The sequence below is a fragment of the Falco punctatus genome (assembly GCF_963210335.1).
Source record: "Falco punctatus genome assembly, chromosome: 6".
Taxonomy (NCBI): Eukaryota; Metazoa; Chordata; class Aves; order Falconiformes; family Falconidae; genus Falco; species Falco punctatus.
This window is the reverse complement of record NC_137585.1, coordinates 32,061,683-32,083,870: the sequence shown is the minus strand read 5'-3', so window position 1 is coordinate 32,083,870 and position 22,188 is coordinate 32,061,683. Positions and strand designations below refer to the sequence as shown.

General features: G+C 39.1%; 1 protein-coding gene across 1 annotated transcript in view; it reads right to left on the bottom strand.

Moving 5' to 3' along the window:
* Positions 1-22,188, bottom strand: part of RFX4 (regulatory factor X4) — a 101,197-nt gene that overhangs the window by 59,226 nt on the left and 19,783 nt on the right. The window contains exons 2-3 of the mRNA XM_080393392.1: positions 13,592-13,652; positions 8,015-8,138 (exon numbers count right to left, since the gene is read on the bottom strand). Coding sequence (XP_080249518.1) covers positions 8,015-8,138; positions 13,592-13,652 — 185 coding nt within the window. The remainder of the gene's footprint in view (positions 1-8,014; positions 8,139-13,591; positions 13,653-22,188) is intronic.

Genomic DNA, 22,188 nt, shown 5'->3' with positions numbered 1-22,188 from the left:
TTAAAATGAGGAATATATCATCTATTCTGCCTTCATCCCTACACTGTGACCCTTTGCTCCTCATTGCGTTCACTATCAAACTGTGAACTTCATGTTTCCCAATCATTCCATGTAAATTCTTCTATATGAGATGCCAAAGCAAATTGGGAAAAAAAAAACCCAAAACTATCTTATAAAGCATCTTATAGATCCAGTCTTTATGCAGACAAATAAGGATGACAAACTAGAGATGACTGGAAAGTTCTGAAATTTCTTCCTCCCTCCCTATATCAAAATATTACATTTTGCTCTGGCGGCAATAGGCAGAGGATGACTTTTAGGAGTCTTTTTCCCCAGAATAATTTAAATTGCTACTTTTCAAAAGACATGTTAATTTTGTTAGTGCATCTGATCTAGAGGGATGTTATTCTTCGCTCTTGTTCCTTTCTTTTTTAAATAAATTTGGCCATGCTTCTAGAACTTCCCAGAGTAATGAAATAAAATCAAATTAAGTTGCAAGCCAGCATTTGCACTCTGCCAGAATGAGAAATGGATTTCAGGCTCCAGGCTCTGTAGGTCTGGGAGGTTCTAGAGAAATTCTAAATACAGTGGAATCAACTCTCTTTTCTCTGATAACAATTCTATTTATCTCAACTCAAGTTTTGAGTCCCATATCTAAAGGGTGTGCTTTTCTTTCACAAAGTCAGGTACAGAATATCTGTGTTTATTTACTGAATTCAGTTGTAGTGTTTCAGTCTTAAACTTCTTTGCCACAGCAGCAGGAAAGAAACCAGTGATGCCAAATATAACTATACTCCCACACAGCCATGCTTTCCTTATTCTCACTGCTGTGAAACACAAACAACACTGACATCCTCAGTCTTACATGATAAGTGTATGATTTTTAGGCTTGTTCATCTCTGGCTTGGTACTGCTCCAGCTGGATCATTCTGGGGTTTCCCCATCTCCTTCACTGCTTTTGAAAATAGTGCCCTGAGATGGTCTGTTATTATTAACACCTGTGTTAACAGGTACCTTTTGGATCAAAGATGGCTTGGGGCTGGCTTAACACCACATTACCTTGAGGAAAAGGTTGAGAAAACTTTGCCCCAAGAAACATCCACTGATAGGAAGGAGAATAATCAAATAAGCCCATTACAAAATATCATTCCTGTCCTTCAAATCCACCAAACTGTGCAAAAAGAGAGGAAGTGTGACTATGTCTATACCTTCTCTACTACTTGCTTGCTTTCTTGCATGGCCCAGGAGAGAAGATTGTAATGTACAGGTCCAGCATTCTTGACCCCAGACCTGTTGTTAGATTCAATAACCTTCCTGTTTCTCTCCACTCGCTCCCATCATTTTGTGGAACAGGGCATGGTCTAGCTGTAGGACAAGATCTTGTTTCTAGCACTGATAAATCTCAATAGATGCTGTAAAGCAAGTCAAAAAAGCCTGCTGGCACTTTCTGCAATGTCTGTGCCTAATTCTGCCTGCTATGGAAGTTCACTCCATGGTGAACTCCAACTGAACTGGACCCTCTAGTGAAGCTTATGAGACCCCTCCTCAAATTCATCTATGTACAACAATATCCTCCTTCAGCAGCTCCTCTGGCCAGATGGAATTCAGCCTAAGGCATGATCAAACAGATTACTGCATCCCAACAAAGCTGCAAATGCCCTGACTCCAATGCTTAACTGAGCTGTAGCCACTTTTGGTGCTGACTTGCTGAAGCCAAGCAGATCTAAAACCCTGCACAACTCCCCCTGCTCTGTACTGGTGCCAGCACACTTACTGCCATCACCCAGCATATCTGTGGGAAAAGGCTGAGCGCCAGGATCCCTGCACTCTGGCAGACCTGGCGCTGTAAGAACAGCCTCTGGGACATGTTGACAAGGCATGAGGTAAAGGAGCCCAGAGGCTGCTCTACTTCATGCTGAAGACATAACTAGAAGCCAGATGCTCGAAGTGGCAAAGCCAGTAAAAAATCCCTTTACTAGTGGGCAAACCTTTGGGAAAGCAAACGTCACTCAGAAGAAACTGAGGTGTCCTTACTGGTTTTCTTACTCCCCAAGCTCAAGAAGAAAGAGGCAATAGTCAGCAATCTGCAATAGTACAAGGGATCAGTGAAGCAGAGCCAAGGGGGCAAAGATCTTTCCAACTACACTGTAGTACCCCTGTTTCCCACACCAGCATGACCACTTGCTTCTGCTATTATGGCCTCCTCAGAGGAGCTTGGCCTTGAAGATTCTGAGTCAGGAAGCAAAGTCATGCTTGTATTAACTGTCCTTCAGTCAGGAACCTCAGCTGTTATAAAGGGATGAAGGAAAAGCAGGGACTGCTCAGATAGTGCTGGCAGACTGTTACAGTCCTTCGATGCAGTTACAGAAACCACAGCCTCAGCTTTAGATTGATTTTCCCCCAGTTCTATTCTTCTTTTCTATATTGAGTAGATAAAGTCTAATTAAAAAAAAAAAAAACATTCCATATGTAGCAACTGTTCTTAATAAAACAAGTGCTGGTTTATTCTATCAGAAAAGAGCACCTAGAGTAAATTTGGCTTTGCTATAACTGAAACTACTTAGGAGCAAACTGAGAGTAAAAATAACATCTTCAGGAGAAGTATCTCCTTATGCATAGCTGGCAATTTCTAGATCTGTGCATTTCAATATAAAAACAAATCAGAATGCAATCACATCACAATGTCATTATCAAAGGTGTTTCAATAAGGCTACTTGTCTGTCCTTTTTAAACATTAAATATATGTAGTATGATAACATGAAACTAAATCCTATTTATGCTAATCATGCTTGGAAGTGCAGTCCCCCTGGGAAAACTTCTGGGCATAGAGACAGTGCGTAGTGATAAAAGAGGACTCTGGCTGGTACAGCTTGTACCTCCCTGGAGCAAAGCAAACTAGTGGGGGAAATTAAATAAATAAATAAATAAATAAATAAAGACTTCTCTGCTGGTAAAACTATGCCTTCACCCATTTTTTGGAAACGGGGTGGAAATTTTGGTCAAAAATGTAAAAGATCTCATTCCTAATCAATGTTAAAAATCTTTTGTGGACTTTACCCTTCTTTATTTAGTGAAATCAAATTATTGGAGTCTTATTTGTCACTTACAGCAAAGTCAGTCAAGGAGCAGCAAAGAGGCTCTAAAATTTCTGTGAGCATGCATCCATATTCACATGGTTCACAAACCTCTTTATGCTGCCAGAGTGATGTAAAGGGACCTCAGGCTGGGGGAGAACGACCATGAAAAGTGTCAGCATCCTTCATTTTCTTTTTCAAAAATTAATTTATTATTGCTTGTCAAAAGACATGGCAGGAAAGCACGGAAGAGAGAAAAAGAAAAACAAAAGAGGAAAGTATTTAACCTCCAGGGGGCATATGGGAGTTGTGGGAAGAACACTTCATGAGGATGCAAAAGAGGTTGCACCACCAGAAACGAAGTGTTCTGTATGAGAGATAATGGCAGGGTCCGGGAGGTGACTTAGCACTGCACGGTAAATTTTTAAAGCCGTGAACTGTGGACACAGAGGATGTGGGAAACTGGTGCAGAGGAGGAAGTTTACATCTTCAAGAGGTTTGAGTAAAAAATAAGTTTCATACAGGGTCACAAAAGAAACAAGAACAAAAATCAATTGGGGGAAAAAAGTGAAAGAGAAACTAAAAACCTACCAACCCAGCTGAAGAGCTGGGTGACGTGCTACAGCTAAAAGAGGACCAACAGCCTTACTGGCACCCATCCATACACAATAGCTACTGAGGGGCTTGGAAATGCTCAAAACATTCCTGCTTTTTATTTGATACAGCGAAGGCCCCAGTTCAGGATGATTTAGGTTTTGCAACTAAACCCTGTAAGAATAATGAGTGAGAGCAGAATAATGAGTGAGAGCCTTCATCCACCGTAATTCCTAGCTCAATGTATTAATTATCAATGACATTTTATGTTAACATTTGCTCTGGAAAAAAACATACAACTGCTCACCCTCCCTGCTGCAGGCAGCAGCAGAACTTCCAATCGGAAACACCTTAAACTCCTCTCCAGGTCCACAGGGTCCCAGAGCAGAGCCGAAAGCATTTGCAGCACAGGGCTGAGGGGCACAAGGTTGCAGTCTTTTTTAAATGACCTCAGCAACAGGGCTTTCACTCCTTTTGCCTGAAGACTAATTCACAGTCTAAACATGTTCACTGTGAGAAAACTTTTTCTCATATGCAACATTTTATCGCTAATAACTCAGTAACGTATCCGTTCTTTCTCACCGTACTTTCCTGTCTTCCACTAGTTGGCATGGAACATTTTTACTTATTCCACTTCACTTATGGGTGAAATCATGGTCCCATTGAATATAAAATGCTTTTCTGCCTACAGTGAGAGAAAAAGTTTAACACTGGAGTCTCCACTTGCTGATGCTGAGCTGTAACCAGCAAACACAGGGCCCTCCCTAGCCGCTCTTTAGTTAAAGTATATAGACAGAAGAGTGCTTGGCCCTGTCTTTTGCAGAAAAGAAAAAGTTCTGTAATGACAGACTAGGTAACATAGCCATCTGGCAAATGCTAGTATAGACAAAACTGCCTTTAATTTTCACATATTAATTGGAGGAGTAAAGCACTAAAATCCTGGCTAAGAAATTAAAGCTATAGCTCCCTTTATCACACTAGGGATACACAATTTATCACAATAATAACCATTAGAGTCCTTATTTTATATGTACTTTAAGTGGCTTAGGAGTATAGGGTGCTTTTTAAAAGGTGTTTATTTATACAGTAATACTGTTCTTTCCTCTTGTTACTTTTGTTGCTATTAGCCTGGTTTCCTCAAGAAACAGTCTATAAGCTATTACTGTCTCTGTTAATTTCTCCACCTCCCAGACTGATTTTTGTTTTGCTGATCCAATAGTACCAAATGCCTGAGGTACAGTCCCTTTCTGACAAGTTTAACAGAAAACACTGTCTGGATAGTGGGGAGATCACATTGATGTTAGTGCTGGGGACAGGACAAGGAAGAAAGCTCAGGCTTTACTTGAGCCATTTGGCACTTCCTGACTGAACAACCATCAGTGTGAGGCAAACAGTCAAAACTTCACCTGCTCTGAACCAGCCACCCCATGTGCTGCTTCTTGCCCAGCTGTTGGCATGGGGAAGGAGAGAAAAAGAGACAGGCAAATAGACAGACAGACATGAGGGAATCTGAAAATAATGTAGAAAGAAGGTGCAGCAGATGTGTGAGAAAACTGAAAGAAGCAAGACTTTGATGTAGTGACTAGGACCCGGAAATAATTCGATGTACTGCAGGGAAACATGGAGATATTATAGAAGATTTAGGTAAGGCTATGAATTTAGGGAACATAGGAGATGGTAGGAAACAAGATTCATTAGTTCAGCTTTTTGTGAACAACTCATCTGTTCTCCCTGCCATACTCTATTATGGATATATTTGACTTACATCAGGCTTAAGAAGTACACATGGGCTAAAGCATTGTCTACAAAACCTTAATCTGGAGAGATCACTTTCAGGCAAGTTTCATATGTCTCCAGCGTTATCTTTAAAAGTGAAATCAACACTGTTCTGTTAATTGAGATGTAACTGAGTATGTAACAATACCTTAGGATGTTACTTATTACAGATTGGTTTAATGTGCTGAACTCCACGTTTCTTTCTAAAAACTACCAGCCTGTTAAAGAAAAAGCCTAAATGTTTAACATTGCCCACAGAGCTAAAGTTCAAAGATGAATCATAAATTCAATGTGGTCTATTGAAAGGCGAACTGTCTACATTTCACAGAACAACTAACTCCTTTCTCTGGAGGACATGACAGCTGCAGGGCTCTTGACCATTCCCAGTGAAGGCAAACTTGTCTGGGGTCTCTGTTTCAGCAGCTAAGTGCGGAATCCCTCAAACAGCACCTATTTCACTGCTCTGCTTCCAAGGCATTTATGCAACACACATTGCTAATACAGTATTTAAGTCATATGCTAACAACTTTGTTGGTTAAATTTCATCCGTGTACCTGCTCCTAAGATGAAGCTGACTGCAAACTATTGATTTAATGAAATGGGTCTGCCTTGCAGATCTTCATGACTGTGCAGTACATTTTCTTAGCAATAATAGATTGGAAAGAATCATTGGGGTCTGCTCTGGGTTCTGCAGATGCAGAAGCCTGTTTCACTTCACACTTGTGCCAGTGTTATCTGAGGTTCCTGGACACACCTGTACAGAAGCCTCAGCTCCCAGATGCAGAAGTAATGGCCACACAAAGCACAAGTTTGAGACACTACTAGGATGATTCTGTATGGCTTTCTCTCCATAAAAAGGGAAAACAAATATTGTGCATTGCTTCTTCAGAACTTTATTGCAACCAAGTGGAAAGCACTTAGATCACAGCACATGAAAAACACATTGGAATGCCATGATTTTTGGATGGAAGACACTGTACCTATCCTGCTAGGTCAAGGTACTCCTACCAATGAACAGGTCTGTGCATGGGGGGCAGGACAGAATGAGGATGGAGTAATATACAGTATAACAAGACTGATGCTTGCTGAAAATTGCTGAAATACCTGGTAAATTTATGTTCTGATGAAATAATTTCAGAATAATTACACCTTACACTTCACAGAAGTTTTTAGCAGCAGCAAAAGTAGCATCATGTAAATTTTACCCACATTCCAAATGTGTTAGCCTGCATGAAATCTGTTTCTTCTTACTGTTCTGAAATTACATGTTGCCACTATACTTACCACTTGGTAGTAATAATATACACAACGGACAATTTCATTCACACTTATTCCATGTATTTAAACAGAAACCTAGCATAGAATCAACTGAGCTATGCAGGTCTTTAAGACACAACAAATACAGTAATGTTACAACATGGTACATTTAACTTGCTTTGTTAAACTGCCTACATAAAGATGCACTATAGAAAATGACACCTCATTAAATACATTCCTCTCCTTCACCTAGTCTTTACACAGGCACTTACCCTAGGAACATTTTCCCTTTGAATGCCCAGTGCTTCTATAGAACAGATATTGCAAACACTAGAATAGAATAGCTTGCAGAACAATCAGCTTCAGATTCATGCTTGCAAACATTTGAAAAAACAGTGGCAAACTACACTTTGGGGTGTTTTTCACAGCCTAAAAGTTTTAAAGGCCTGTGACACACTCTATAGTAAAATTTCAGTTTTAAATAAAATATTAAAAATATAAACATATAATTGTAGTTTTCACTAAGAGGAAAACATCACCTGACCAGCAAATCCAAAATCCAAACTTTATGTAACATACTAGCCAGCACTGATGTCTGCTAGTAGCGTACAGCACAAGAGTTTTACTGCTTATACCTGGACAAGGCATGTTGCATCTCTGCTAAGAATGCATCTCCACTGTGAGTTTGAAGTTAACTACAGTGGCTCTTACTAGAGCTGGAGTGGAAAGTGGAAGCACAAGGAATCACAGTGCAAAGATAACGTGGCAGCCTGTACTCACAGTGCCACAAAAACGCCGTTAGATGTTTTCTGGACTTCCACATCTGGAGGCATTGAACTCCACTATGGGAATTTGCCAGTGTAAGCTGATGCCATTAATTCAGGGGTCTCCATATCATGCTTACAAGAACAACAGAGACAGGCTCCAGAATTCAATGTTTGATATTTTACCCTTCTATTTTTTTAAAAAAGTGTATTAGTTAAAGCAGTGCAGGTCACAATGCAAATGTATTTACACTGGCTTGTATTCAGCTTCCAAGCTGCCATTATTGTATACCATGTCACAGTCAGCAAGGCTGGGGACTGAAGCCAACAAAAAATTTAGTGTATTCTGGAGCTTAGTCATGATTAGAAATTATTCCAACAGTCAAAATACTCAAAATCTTAGCTCTTGACCAATAACTTGAATACATAAGATATTCCATTCATATACCTCCATCTCTAATGGTAAATGATAATTTAATTCTTTTCAATAATCCAGATTCACCTGAACCAGGTGAGAGCTCAAGGCATCATGCTGCTGTTTAGACTCACCTTCCCAAAGCTGGCGGCATTAACAGGTTGTGTGTCATTTTTCTCACAGAAGTCCAAGTAATGCATGTAGAGAGCACTTCGAGGAATGCAAACACCTTCTGCAATTTCATAGTTCTCTTCCAGCCTTAAAAAGCAAATATAAAACAAAGAGAACTGCAAGTATGTTGGATGCCCTGTATGGTAAACAGTATGCAAAGCTGCATCTTTAAGATCAAACATTCTGGCTTCTGGTTGTCTGATAAATTTTCTCTGATTTGTTCCTAAGCGCTCCTTCCAATTCACTTCCATAACACTTACTTGCTTCATCTGGTTCATACTTGCTATCAAAAACATAAGCTGTGAGTTCTCAGGCAAGTAGAGATTAGCACAAAGGGATATTGGGTTTTGACTGTGCTCCAAAGTACTATTTTTAGAAAAAAATATGCTAGTAATCTGTTACAACCCAAAAGCATCCTTCAGCAAACTAATATATGTACAATTACAAAACAACAAGCATTCACTGAGGGGAAGCATTCTCTCATTCTTTACAGCACAGGTCGCCTCTGTTTCATGATAGTCTTTTCACTCCTGTCCAGCTGCAAAATTCTTACCTTGAGGAAGCAGACGTAGCTAAAGGAAGTTATTTGCAAATACTCAAGAGTGTGCACAAAATCATATCTGTATAATGCTTTCTTGCTATTGCTTATGGACAAAGTGAAAAAAGAGTCCATGATCTGAATACAATGCTGAATAAAATAGTAAAATAACATCCTCCTCTGCCTTTTAGAAACTACTATTATTCATTTACACATGCAAACGCACATGAAATTTTAAATTACGCATCAAATACATGACTAGGCATATGGTTCATGTTTAAAATCTGAAACTGAGCTCATTATAAATCTATAGATTACAAGAAACATTGCTTTGAAATTACATTTTTATAATTGCTGATCCAACAAAGTTCAAGACGTATTTACGTACACACTTAATTTTAAACCATAATTAATCTTGCCACCTGTGGTGTCGCTCGTATGCATATATAGTTACATTTGTACTTGTCTGCCTTACTGGCTAGGAGAAGAAGATAGGTGCAACTTCCTCTTAAACATATTAGAAAACAAACTCCATTTTACAGTAAATAACCCCCTGTCATCTGATGGCTGTAGAACACCTTTTAAAAACTTTGTTTCTCTCCTTCATTGCCTTTTTCAGGGCCTACCTACCTTCTATTTCAGTTATCGTGATCATTTGTGACTGCAAACTATTTTAATAAGATATCCGGCTAGATGAATGGAATCAGTTTGTATGGGCAACATCTATTCTTCCTTGGTTTCTACAGAAATATCATCATGGCATCTTCCCTCAAATTCATAGTGCTTTAACAAAAACTCCTTTCAAAACCTGGAGAGTTCGTTTGTATACTATAGCTGCTAATTGGAATGTCAGCTTCCGTGACCAAGACAGGACAGAAAGAAAAGCAGTTAATTATTTCTGTTCATATCTGATGAATTTTTCTCTTTTTCTCCTCTCTTTCACTGAGAGTCATTAGTCTGACACTGAACAATGCTCCATTATACCTGAACTTTTTTTTTAATGATCAAAAAACCCATCTTGCTCCACTTCTTTTATTTTCCTGTCTTTTATTTAACAACTTTATCATGTTTTGAATTCAGCCTCATTCTACAGTATTGTAGAAGGATAATGAACTCAATCTTCTACCTAACAAATCATTACCAGAAATAATATATATATAACATTTTAAATGTCCTAATAAAGCCATGTGAAATCCAGTAGTTCACAATGAGACCTTCTGTACCACTACAGTATAGCAATAAAACCCCTAATCCTTCTACAGGAATGACAATTTTATCTGTCCCTATTAGTGTTTCCCTCTTTGTACACTTATATACTTCTAGATGAAATGACATTATTCTATAGAAGAGTCAGGTCTGTAGTGTTGTTACAGACTTGGTTTTAGATATGAAGGCAAGAAAACAGCTGTGTTGTTGACCATTGCTAACCATATAAATGATTCTAGAACAGATTAATTATGATGCATTATAACAATTTCTGACAAACTACTAATCTGGGAAGAATCCATTACCTAGCATTGCTTTATCTTCCTCTTCTTTACTTCTTTTTATGAATATTGCAGAAAATAGTTTTGTTGATTTTAGCTTCACAATACTGTTATGATTTGGAGCACCTACACTGTAAGCCACCAAACTGCATGGAATAAGGCTGTCCATGCTTTGAATAATTCTGTGTTTGGAGAAGTAGACACGCAAGCACACGTGCATGCACACACACACCCCAATGAGGTAAAATGTGAGGTAAAATGAAGTTTCACACATACAATTTGGTCAAGCAGCTCACCAATGAAATAATCATGAATGCTTTAGAGCCAAGTATTTAGCAAGTTATAGCTTTACAGATGATCATGAACACAGGAACGTGGGATAAGCACAGGATACTAGGTATTGGTATATTAATGCCTTAACAGTTAAATTCAGGCTTGCGTAGTTTCCCCAATTGTGATGTATTTGGCAGTAATGCTACATTTACCAGGCCTTTCACTTCATTTTGTGTCTTCAACAAAATAAAACAAAAACATCATTCCTGTTTCCAGGAAAAGGATATTTAGCCAGGCTGACAGTCATCCACACATGCTTCTTCAGCTAGTTCTTCCTCCTCCTCCTCACTTATAGTGTCCAATGTACTTTGCCTTTGGAGGCATAAGCCTTAAGGATAGATCCCCATGGGATCAATGTTGTTTGCTCTTTTCAGCAAGATGCCAGATAAGGAATTGATGGCAATATGAACCATGTGACAAAATTTACATATTTCCCTTACATTTTGCTTCACTTCCCTTACTACTTTCTTCCTCTTCTTTTTCCTTGTTACTGACATTTCCTCTGTTTTTGTTCTCCAACACCCAATTGCCTTCATTAGCTGTAAATGATAGTAGCATCTTACAGTTAAAACATGACCAGCTTTAACTTGGCAGACACCAGATGCTGCAGACAATTGTGGTGCTTCCATTTGCCAGAATAAGGCAAGTTTGGTACTGTATCCTGAGATCTGGTCAACAATTTACCCCACTGCTTCCCAGTGGGGAATTTGGCCCAGAGATTGCTCTAAGAGGGTAGGACATACGCTTACCCAAGGCATATTGAGGTAAATTTAGTCTTTTTTCTTTCCTGACTGTGCAAATACATGGTCTGAGGTCTATATGTTTGACAGTTTTGTCTGCTTAAAGTAATACCTACAGGAAACACTCAGTGCAGCATTTGTGCAGTGCTAACCACAATAGTTTACCAACCTATGGGTTGCTAGGTGCTACTGCAGTACAAATAACCTGACACTAATGTATCTGACTTTCCCGAACAGTGGAGACTCAGCACCTTCACAGAAAGTAAGCTTACTACTTTAGCAATTTGACCATAGCTTTTGAGCTTGTAATTTTATTTAGTATATCAAATCCAGTAGCAGTTTCTCCAGGAAATACCAATTCAAAGCCGCAGTACATAGGCTGAAAAGCATATGGAAACCACCAAAAAACTGTTCTATGGTATGGCTACTAAGCTGGGAAATTTTTGCCTACAGGTCTATTAATAAATGAGCCAATCATATAATTCAGTTTGACACCAGCTGAAGAAATTAAATTTGAAAACTTCTTTGTTTTCTGTTTCCTCGTGCAATTTTGGGTGGAAAATTGAATGGCGGAAATTGCAGATGCTCCAAAAGACTCAAAAGGGAGAATTCCTGACCAACCTAAACATGTAAGAAACTTAGCACAACAGACAGGTGGTAAGCCAGTACACTAGCAAGGGGGAAGGGAAGATGATGTAAGCAGCCCTTGCAGAATCAAAATTCTGGGATTCTATTGCAAACACTGCTGAATGAGCATTAGTGTGCACACTGCATTCCAGCAGGGCTCAATATCCCAGGAGTCTAGGGATTTACTAACCTTTATGACTGAGGAAGCTTGAAAGTATTTGGCAAAAGATTGTTTACAGTATTTACATGTTTTCTGTTGGGAACAGTATCATTGGCATTTCTAATTAACTCTGACTTCTTGGCTACTACATTATTTGCTCCTGTGGAAAAGACTCTTAGCTGACTCTACTGCAAAATAAACACTGTTCTGAATTTGGGACTGGTAAGCCCTGCCTGCTATTTTATTTTAGCTAGGTAGTTCTTTGTTATCCTGTTTCAACAGTGTTGTGTGGGTGAATAATGAGAAACAATAAAATACCTCTATGACATTTCACTATTATTTTAATAATTTTCTCTCTGTCTGTTGTCGTTCCCTTTCTCATTCCCTTTCCTTATTCACTTTTCTTGAACTTCTGAAAAACAGCACTTTTGTGATACAAATAGGTGCAAAGAAGCAATAGTTCAGAACTAAATGCCTTTATTTATATTTGCCCATCTCGTTATTTGCACTGGAAGCGTCTGCAAGTTTCCTCAAGTCAGAACACTGAATACTTGCAGCAACCTACCGTAAATGAACCACAGGTCTTGGAGTTTTTTAATCAAAAATGTAATGGATCAACTTTAGAAAGCAAATATAGACAAAATAATCCAATCTCTCTATGCATATTTCACAGAATCACAGAATTTCACAGGCAGAAAAAAAGAATAAAATTCACTGAATTAATTATTCTTTGCTGTTTGTTCAGTTAGAGCTCCCAAGAGACTAACAGAAGCAGAAAAATAATTTTGCTAATAACGCCACATTTTTTGCCAATAATCTTAGCTTTTCATCCAGAAAACTCCAAGTAGTACATACAGGTGAAGTAAAGGAGTATGGCTTTTCAGATAAGCATGCTCCAAGGCTTCTCTGTAACAGAGCTCTGTTCTGCCAGATACACTTAAAATATTAAGAAAGCTAAACCAGAATTTAAAAGTTAAATTAAGGAAAAAGTCAGTAAAAGTCTATGAAATAACCTATGGAAAGGATGTCAGAAGGATGAGTAACATTACAGAACATGCAGCCTAAAATACTGCTGTAAATCACAGTGAACAACACTTGTACATTTTTCATAACAGAGTAACTCAACAAACATTCCTTTTGCCATCCTGTCTTTCTTCCTAATTACCCTTCCATTTTTCTCCTCACTTAAATTTTCTTTTTTTTGACAAATTGAATCAAACTTCAAACTGTCTCTCTTTTATTTTCTTCTACATTGAATTACAGAGATTGTGTTTCAGTAAAACTATCAGTAAAGGTGGGCTTCATCATACACTGAAACAAATGTGAGTCTTGAAAAAAATTCTCAGTACTCGTCTTCTTTTTGTAATAAAAATAACAATGGTTACAAAACACAAATCACCAGCTGGCAAGGTGGCAAAGAAGTATGCCAAGGAGATCTTAAACTGTATCAGAGGTTTCTTATGTTCAAACAAATCCCATAGAGTAAGATATTTGTTGAGAAATGCTGTATGGAATACTAATGAGCAGATTAAACACTTACAGTGAAAGTATCTTTAGAACTGTATATGATGTCCAAGATCTCTATTCACTTCAGCAGGAAAAAAAAAAAAACACTAACAGATTTTCTTGATTTTTTTTTTTGAAAGGCATCTTACCATTGCAGTGTCGCTGGAGTTGAGTGTGGCTTTGATGCTCTATTATTTTCTTTTTCCTCATCTGTTAAGAAACAAAAACACACTATGTAATTCCAGTGGGAATTGCTCAGGCATATATGAACTGGTAAGGAATTATCTGATAAACAAAAATATGTTCTCAAGTGCCGAAGCTTTTTCCAAATATTGGCTAATTTGTGGAAATGTAAATAATGATGTTCGCTAAGTTAGCATCGGTAGATACTGCTTAAGGCAATAAAGGTTGCAAACATCACTGATCGCAGGAACAGAGGGGTGCACAAGGAAAATAAAATTGGAAAGGATAAAGTTATATGGGAAAAAAGGCAACTCTCAGACCTCTAGCAGCATGTCAGAACATAAAATCACTTTCACCTGCTTTAGGGGAACAGTTGATTTACCCAAATTTTATATTAAACAAAGCATTTAAGCTAATGGGGTTCATCCAATGCTGTGATCCAAACATATGATATGTACTAGATGCTTATAAAATTACAAAGACAAGCCGAAATTACAAGAAAAACTGAAACTAAAAACATTCTATAATAAACTTTATTCTTTTCAGGTAATTTTTCTGATAGTATTCTTCATTAGCTGTTTCCAAGGTAACTCTCCGATTTGCTAACTTTCCAAACATTTGAATAAAAGATGAATAAAGAAAAAGGTAATTAAAATAAAACTCTTAAAATACAGGATTCTTCCTCGTTCCCATAAGTTCTTTTGAAACAATTTAAAAGCATGTATAGAATAATTCCTGTTAAATTGTGATTTGCAGAGCATATAAAACATTCCTAGGTGAAAACTGGAGTAAAGCTCAATCAGCCTCTCCAGAAAGGGTATTGTTTGGGAAGGACTGTTGTAAAAAAGTTTGATATGTTAACAATTTTGTTGCTGATGAAAGCATTAAGCGCAGAAGGCTTTGATACCTAAACAACAAGGTAAAGCACTGCATGCGTACACCATGCTGCAAGTTTCATTTCTTCACACAATTCACTTTTAGAAATTATTTAAGTGAGCCTTTAGGATGTTGAATCTTGAGGGAGCCGGGCTATCTCCTCTGAACAGCAGACCCTGTTGGGAGGCCTTTTGTGCTGTCCCAAGAATGGACACACACAAATAAAACCCCACTTTGGAAAACGCTGTCTTCAGCCTTCGCGTCACAGTATTTCTTCCATTACATATAGGGCAGGTTGTATTAGCAGAACATCCTTTAACCTGCGAGGCCAGTCCCCTGAATGTCAGGAAAATCCAGATTTACGGTTACCCACAGACCCTGCGGGCAGCCCCTCGCCCCTCTTCTGCATCTGCATGACAATAGGCCTCTAATTATTGGACTGCACACTCCTTCCCTGCCTTTCAGGGCCCCGCTTTTATTCAGCGCATAGGACCAACATACACATTTCAAATCACTTTTAAATTGTGTTTTTCGTTTGTTTTTCCTAAACAAATGGTCGGCATGCAACAAACCATAGGCACACAGGGCTTGAATGCTGAGCGGCCGTGGCTGCTGTGGGCTGCTGACACTCGACAACCGCCTCCGGCCTCCCCGGTGGCAGGACAAACGCTGTCTCCATAGTGGGAGGCAGAGCCGTGCAGCACAGATTTAAACCACTGGGTGGATAAAATAGTCGGGACTGTCTCCTCTCACAACATTGACCGTTTTTCCCTTCTTACCCTTAACTGACTCCACAGACACCCTACAAAAAGCTCATCTGGCTCCAGCTTTCCCTGAGGAGAGGCTTGGGGAGGAGGGGACGGCCATGTATGCCCTGCTCTGTGGTGGGAAGAGCCTTCTGGGTTGTTTCAGTTTTCCAGGCGACAGGGGACGAGGGAGCAAGGCTCAGTGAGGTGCAAGAGCGCCGGCTGGGAGGGCAGAGCCCTGGCATGGAAGGCCCCACAGCCTCCGCAGAGGGGCAAGAGGCAGGTGGCCTGACTAGAGCCCAGCCCAGTCCTGCATTCTGCTCTGTCCTCCTGGCTGCCCTGGCCAAGGGAAAAACTGGCAGCAGGGCTGGGAGGGACATTATGGCAGCTGCCCAGGCTCAGGGCACAGAGGCCGCTACAGCTTCCTTCACCCGGGGCAGGCTGGCCTGGCCTGCCAAGGCCCTGTGGGTGGCCAGTCACTGGTGGCCTCCCAACCGTTCCTGAGGTAAAAGTGAAACGGAGATAGTTATGAACAGTTCATCTCAACAAAGGGTGGCTGGGTGTAAAGCCCCGGCTGCAGGGGGTGGCGCTGACTTTCCTCTGCTCTAGCAATGCCGATCACGGCTGGCGGCCGTGTGGGGTGTGCAGGCCTCGCCAACAGGGACCCGTAACACGGGCACTGCAGCGGGCACTGCAGCGTCTCCACCGCCCCGAGGGATTCAGGCCTGTGCTGGCACAGGGAGGGAGCCACCACAGCAAGTTACAGCCACCAAAGCTGTTGCCTTTAGGCATCAGCAGCATGAGGAGTCCCAGTCCTCCTGTGCCCCCCTGTTGCCTTGTTCAAATGCAAGTTATTGCTTCCCAAGTGAAAGACATCCATTTTCTTAGTCATTATTTTCTATGTCAGTGTCAAAGCCTACCATCCACTGGTTTAAGTTCAGTACACAGTTGGTTTCTACCTCACTGGAAATTGCTAGGGGGATGCAAACTGGAAAGGCTAAAAGCCAGTGATCTAAATAACCCCTCATCTTAACTAAGGTGCAGAAATCCTAAACCTCTGCCTGTGAAACCAAAAGGTCCTACTCCCCCTTACCTGGAATAAAACTTATCTTTCTTGATTTAAGGAGGTTAGTATTCAAAGGTCTGTTATTAGATGGCTTTCACCTGTGCTAACTAGACTTAACTTTCTCCTGGATATGTGGCACTCTATCAGACATCAAGCCAATATCTAAATTATACAATACTAGAGCTTCTGCATCCCTTCCATCACTCCCTCAGGTGTTTTTCACTTGCATTAAGAGTGAGCACCTATAAGCAGGTGCCTTATCTAACCTGTCCTCAGACACATGATAAGCCAGCCATACTCAGCTCCTCTCATGTAAGGGTTTGTTTTAATAACACTAACAATAAGATCATAAACTGCAATTTACATCTCCCTCCTCAGGTATGTCTGCTTCCTGGGAATCCTTCTTCAAGACTCTTCAGCATCCTCCACTAACTGTCCCTTAAACCCAAGAAGAATAATGATGGGCTTTGAACTTACTAAAAAAGATCTTTAAGCACCATTTTCCATCAAAATATTACCCATTGAACAATTGAATTTTCAACAAAACTAATTTTTTTCACAGAGTTAGCGCTTGTCTCCCCCAAAATCAAGTCTCCATACAAGAAAACTACTTTTTTTTGTTATTTTCTGCCAACGGACCAGCTGTCAGCCAAAATATTTCTCATGTTCATCAGGTGTTGGCTAAAATATATTTTCACAGAACTTCCACTTTTTTATTAAATAGATGGAAAGAATTGCACATGGTATAGGAACGGAGGGGACCTAGAAATACAAACCTTCAGCGTTACATATACAAGCACTTTATTCTTACTAAACTCATCAGATAATTGACCAGCAGAAAATAATACATACCCCTATTCTTTATATTTTAGTTGGTAGCAGGGCACTGGATGGCTTCCCTCTTGAGCAGGGAACGTTTTGTCTAACACTTGGCTCGGGTCTGATTCCAGATCTCTTTGTATAGCATGAAAGAGGGAAGAAATGCTGTTTCTCCTTACTTTTTGGCCTGTCATTTTATCAGTTCCCATCAGAACAACACTGTAGATTAAAATGAATCCATATCTTTCAAAATTCAACACTTTCAAATTACAATCCGTGTTGTAAAGAAAGGAAATAAAGACATTGAAAAGAAGTCTTGTTTTGAGGCACTGCCAAAGAACCAACCTGACAATTCTGTGACAAATCCAAAAGGATTTGAAGTCACAAGAAAAAGTCCTGCTCCTGATGCACAGCTGCAGGTGTTTACACATATGGCAGCTGCACAGCACCTCAGGAAGAAACCCATTTGCTAGAAGCAGATCTAATGTGTTCACTCCACTGGCAGTAGAAGGACTACTGGCATTCTAAGGAAAGGTATCTTCAAGGTACCTGGTTAAGTGGGAAACCTGGTACCCATCCCAAACTGAAAGCAGGTCATGGCTTAGACAGTTGTAAATAAAACTCTCAGCACAGAAGAGGCCTTCAAAGATATTAAAAACTAGGATCATCAATGTACTAGAAAAATAGTATTTCTTGGCTCCCAGAAATATCAGACAATCTTTTTCTTCCCAGACTCCATGCTCCATTTCTTTGCTCTGTCTTTCTCCTCTCAAAAATCTGTTTCAAAGCCACCAGAGCAGAATTCTGTTTGTACCTTCTGCATACATTTGGGGCTTTCCCTGAACTCTTGGTAGTATCCTCTAACTTCTGCTGTCTGATTTTAGGTATGGCTCAAGGGATTTCTTGCTTCCTGGAGCAAGACATGGAGACAATAGGAGCTATGCTCAGCACTTCTTTAAGCATGCTGCCTTAAAACAGTAAGTGGAACAACTCAAAGTGAGGACCCTGCCTTAGTACACCTTTTTCTAAAGTGTTGACATTGGTCCGTTTGTTGTAACTAAAGTGAAGGTAAAGGTCTGCTTTCCACTGTGCAGATAATAGAAGAGTCCTGTACTTTCCAGTGCTGCTTGCACGTGTCTCAAAACCACTAAGGAGCTAAAATGTTATTAGTAGCTTTATATGGATAAAATCCTTCCCTTAGTTCAGGTAACTCCACACCTTTCAGAGGAATAGCCTCTCCCCCTGCAGCCCCTGCAGTCCAGGTTCTGACTGTCCTCAGAAGTGGTTTGCCCTTAGCTAAAATTAAGTATTAGTAAGAAACTACCTTGTCTCTCACTTACACGTAGCCATAAATAAGATTCAGGCTCATTAGCATGTATTCCATGCTTGTAAAATAGTGGGATTTTTTTAAAACCCTCTGAGACACATAGGAGTATAATTGTAATTGTGTAGGTATGGCTGAAAAAGAATTTTCCCCAAGGAAAATTTCAATGAAATCAAGTAGCTCTTTTTTTCCAATGGAAAAATAAGAGGTTTAGTTCAAACAAAAAAATAAACTATTCAATAAATCCATTTCAGACAGTTTGAACATTAATTTTGGATACTGTTTTTGAAGTTCAAAAAGCAGTCTGAATCTTTTATCTCATATGAACTGTCTACACATTCACATTTCTAAATATGCAAGAAAATTTGGACAAACAACCCTTCCACTTCATCATGTAACATCATGACTTGTTCCCCATGGAAGTGAGGTTGAAACTTTCATAATCCTCCAATTCTTCCAGACCGCTATTTCAATTTGGAGAATCTGGTTCAATGCACAGTACACATAAAATGTTGTGGGGTGTCTTTTTTAATTATTAGATATGAGGTTGTACCATTTGCTTTTTCCTGTGCATTGTTTGACTAACATGTAGAGCATGGAAGTGGTGGAAGGAAAAATGTTTAAAAAAACTGGACAGTGAAATAAAATTTACCTTTTTTTTTTTATATTAAAGTGTAAAAGCTGTGTTTTGGGAGAGGTCATAAAAGCTTCCAAGAATGTAAGAAGCACCCCAAAAAGCAGTGAGACCACGTGAGTCCAAAGCTATGAGTCATTGCTTCCCTTCACAATGTAATGCACGTTCAAGAAGAGGCCTGGAGGTGTCTGAGTGAGAACAGAAGATTGCAAAGAACCCCTGTGGCCTGAAGTATAGTTCTGTAACATACTTCAACTGTAGAAAAGGAGACCAGCAAAACTATTGCTCTTGTCCTAAAAACCTATGAATTCTAAAAACATCCAGGAAAAAAACAGTCACAAAAGCAAGCATGATACTAAGAACATTATCAGTTCACAACGCAGATTCTCATAGTCTTCACTGGATGCAAGGCCAAAATAAATTCAAAATAACCAACACCAAAACCACATTTTCCCTGGTCAAGTTCATCCAACAGCTACCTAATGTATTTAGAGACAATAAAACTAGTCAAGAGAAAGATGGATGATGCCTTCTTTTGGCTGCAGATGAAAACTGGAGCTCCATTGACAACAGCAATTTGACCACCATTCTGAAGAATTCAAATGGGGTTACATAGGTTTTCTAAAAACATTTTGCCTCCTGCTGTTTGTAAATGTATGACAGGCTGAGCAAAGAGTGACACAATGGTTTAGAAATTTCTTGGTTGGTGTGTGGGCACTGTTAGAGAAACGTTAGAAATAACTCAAGGGCTGGAAAGGAGCACACAGTACAATGATTTCTAAGGTGAAACTTCTAGTTTATTCTGGATTTCACAGACTATTGGTCTTCTTGCTGCTGGGCAAGAGGCTTATTTTTCTTTCCTACACCTTCCTCTTCACCCTCTCTCCTCCCTTTCCTTACCCCCTCAAAACAAAGACGACTTTTCAGGTGGATTAATTCTCTTATCCACACTGCAGAAATGCCAGTGTCAGTGCAAAGGAAGCATCTGAAAGAACTGGCTGTTAAGAAGGAAGCTAGATCAAATCAACTCTCACTCTCATTTGGGTTTCCATTATATACTGTGACAATGTCTTCAGCACATAAATTGTGGGATACATTCATTCATATATTTGTTTTATCAGTTCTAAATTTGCTGCCTTTCATTATCATCGCCTGCCTCTTAATTCCAGTACGAGAAAAGAGAATGAACAAACATCCGATGTTCTCAATGCTGATGTCTGAAATACCTGCTCTTACTAACCCACACAGGTCCACTTCTTACTGTCCCTAGCTATGTGGAAGTTTTCTCATGCTCAAAATTAAACTGAAAGGACATATAACAAACTACCACTAGTTTTGCTTCAACTTGTTTAGGGTAGCTGATTTAGAACAGAACATAGAAGATTTACAATTATGACATTATCATTACATTTTTTTTCATATATAACTAGCAGTGCTATATAATTACCTTGACAATACTGTCTTGAACTGTGAGTCTAAGGAAAATCTTACTAAAGTCAATGCGGTTGAATCCTGAATTCTGGCTGTATTAAGAGTCTGAAGTCCCATCTCATTCATTACAGATTCTTTCATCACTTTCTTGGTAGCATCAGAGTGAAATGAACTTCGTAAGTCTTACAGGTTCTTGTAAAATGCAAATTAACAAGCAGATTTTTTTTTGTTTTCACTGCAGTTCACTACAATTTTAAAGATAAACTAATTTCTAATTCTCTAACTTTTAAAAAAAACAAAAAACCCAAACCTGTCCAAGTTTTATTGTCTGTCTTTAAGGATTCTCATCCACTGTTCTTAGCTTAGGAGTCATGAATAAATACCATGTTTCTAACACCTCCTTTCTCCTTCAGAAAACATATTGCCTCAAAAAAGATCCTTGGACAAACAAGAGTAGAGTCCAAATATAACACAGTTCATTATCCACTAAAACACTGCTGCAAGGCATGTAATTTTACTGTGACATCAAAATAAAGTAGTTCTCTTAAAATGAAAAAAAATGTAAAAGGGTGTCCTGGTTTCAGCTGGGATGGAGTTAATTTTCTTCCTAGTAGCTGGTATAGCTCTATGTTTTGGACTTCAGATGAGAATAATGTCTATAACACAGTGATGTTTTTTGTTGTTGTTAAGCAGTGTTTACACTAAGTCAAGCACCTTTCAACTTCTCACCCCACCGCACCAGCAAGTAGGCTGGAGGGCACAAGAACATAGGAGGAGACACAGCCAGGACAGCTGACCCAAACTGGCCAAAGGGATATTCCATACCATATGATGTCATGCTCAGTATGTAAACCAGGGGGAAAGCTGGCCAAGGGCTGCTGCTCGGTAACTAGATGGGCATCAGTCAGCAGGTGGTGAGCAACTGCATTGTACATCACTTGTTTTGTACATCCTAATTCTTTTATCATTGTTATTATTTTCCCTTCCTTTTCTGAACTATTAAACTGTCCTTATCTCAACCCACAAATATTACTCTTTTTTCCCATTCTTTCCCCCGTCCCACTGTGGGCAGGGAGCAAAGGAACAGCTGTGTGGTGTTTAGCTGCTTGCCAGTTAAGCCATGACAAAGGGACATTCAGCAACTGAGTTATTAAAAATACATTTTCTAAACTTATGTGCTTGAATATTATAAAAAATTGAGTAATAATAAAAAATTATAAAGATGTGAGAATTCAGTCTGCATTAACAGTTTGTACCATGAACTAATGCAGGAAGTCCAGACAGAAAAGCTAACATGAAGAGTATTTTGCTTTAGGCAAATTAAGTAGAATAGAAATTGCAGAAACAAGGAAAACTATGGTAAACTAAAAATTGTCTTACAATTTTAAGAAGAAATAATTAGGTTATGTTAAGATATTTTGGGGTCTTTTTAATTACATGCTGTTGTTAAAAATCAAGATCTAAAATAACTATAACTAGAGATAAGAAAAAATAGCTATTTTAAAATCAGCTAGATTTATAATTGTTTCCCCTCTATGACTAAAAAAGAAGCAATATCATGATGTAATATGTGATTTTTTTTAACCTGATGATTTTTTAATTCTTGAAAGAAAGATTTTATATGTATGATTTGATGTAGTAATATTGAAAAACAGCACAATTTTCCC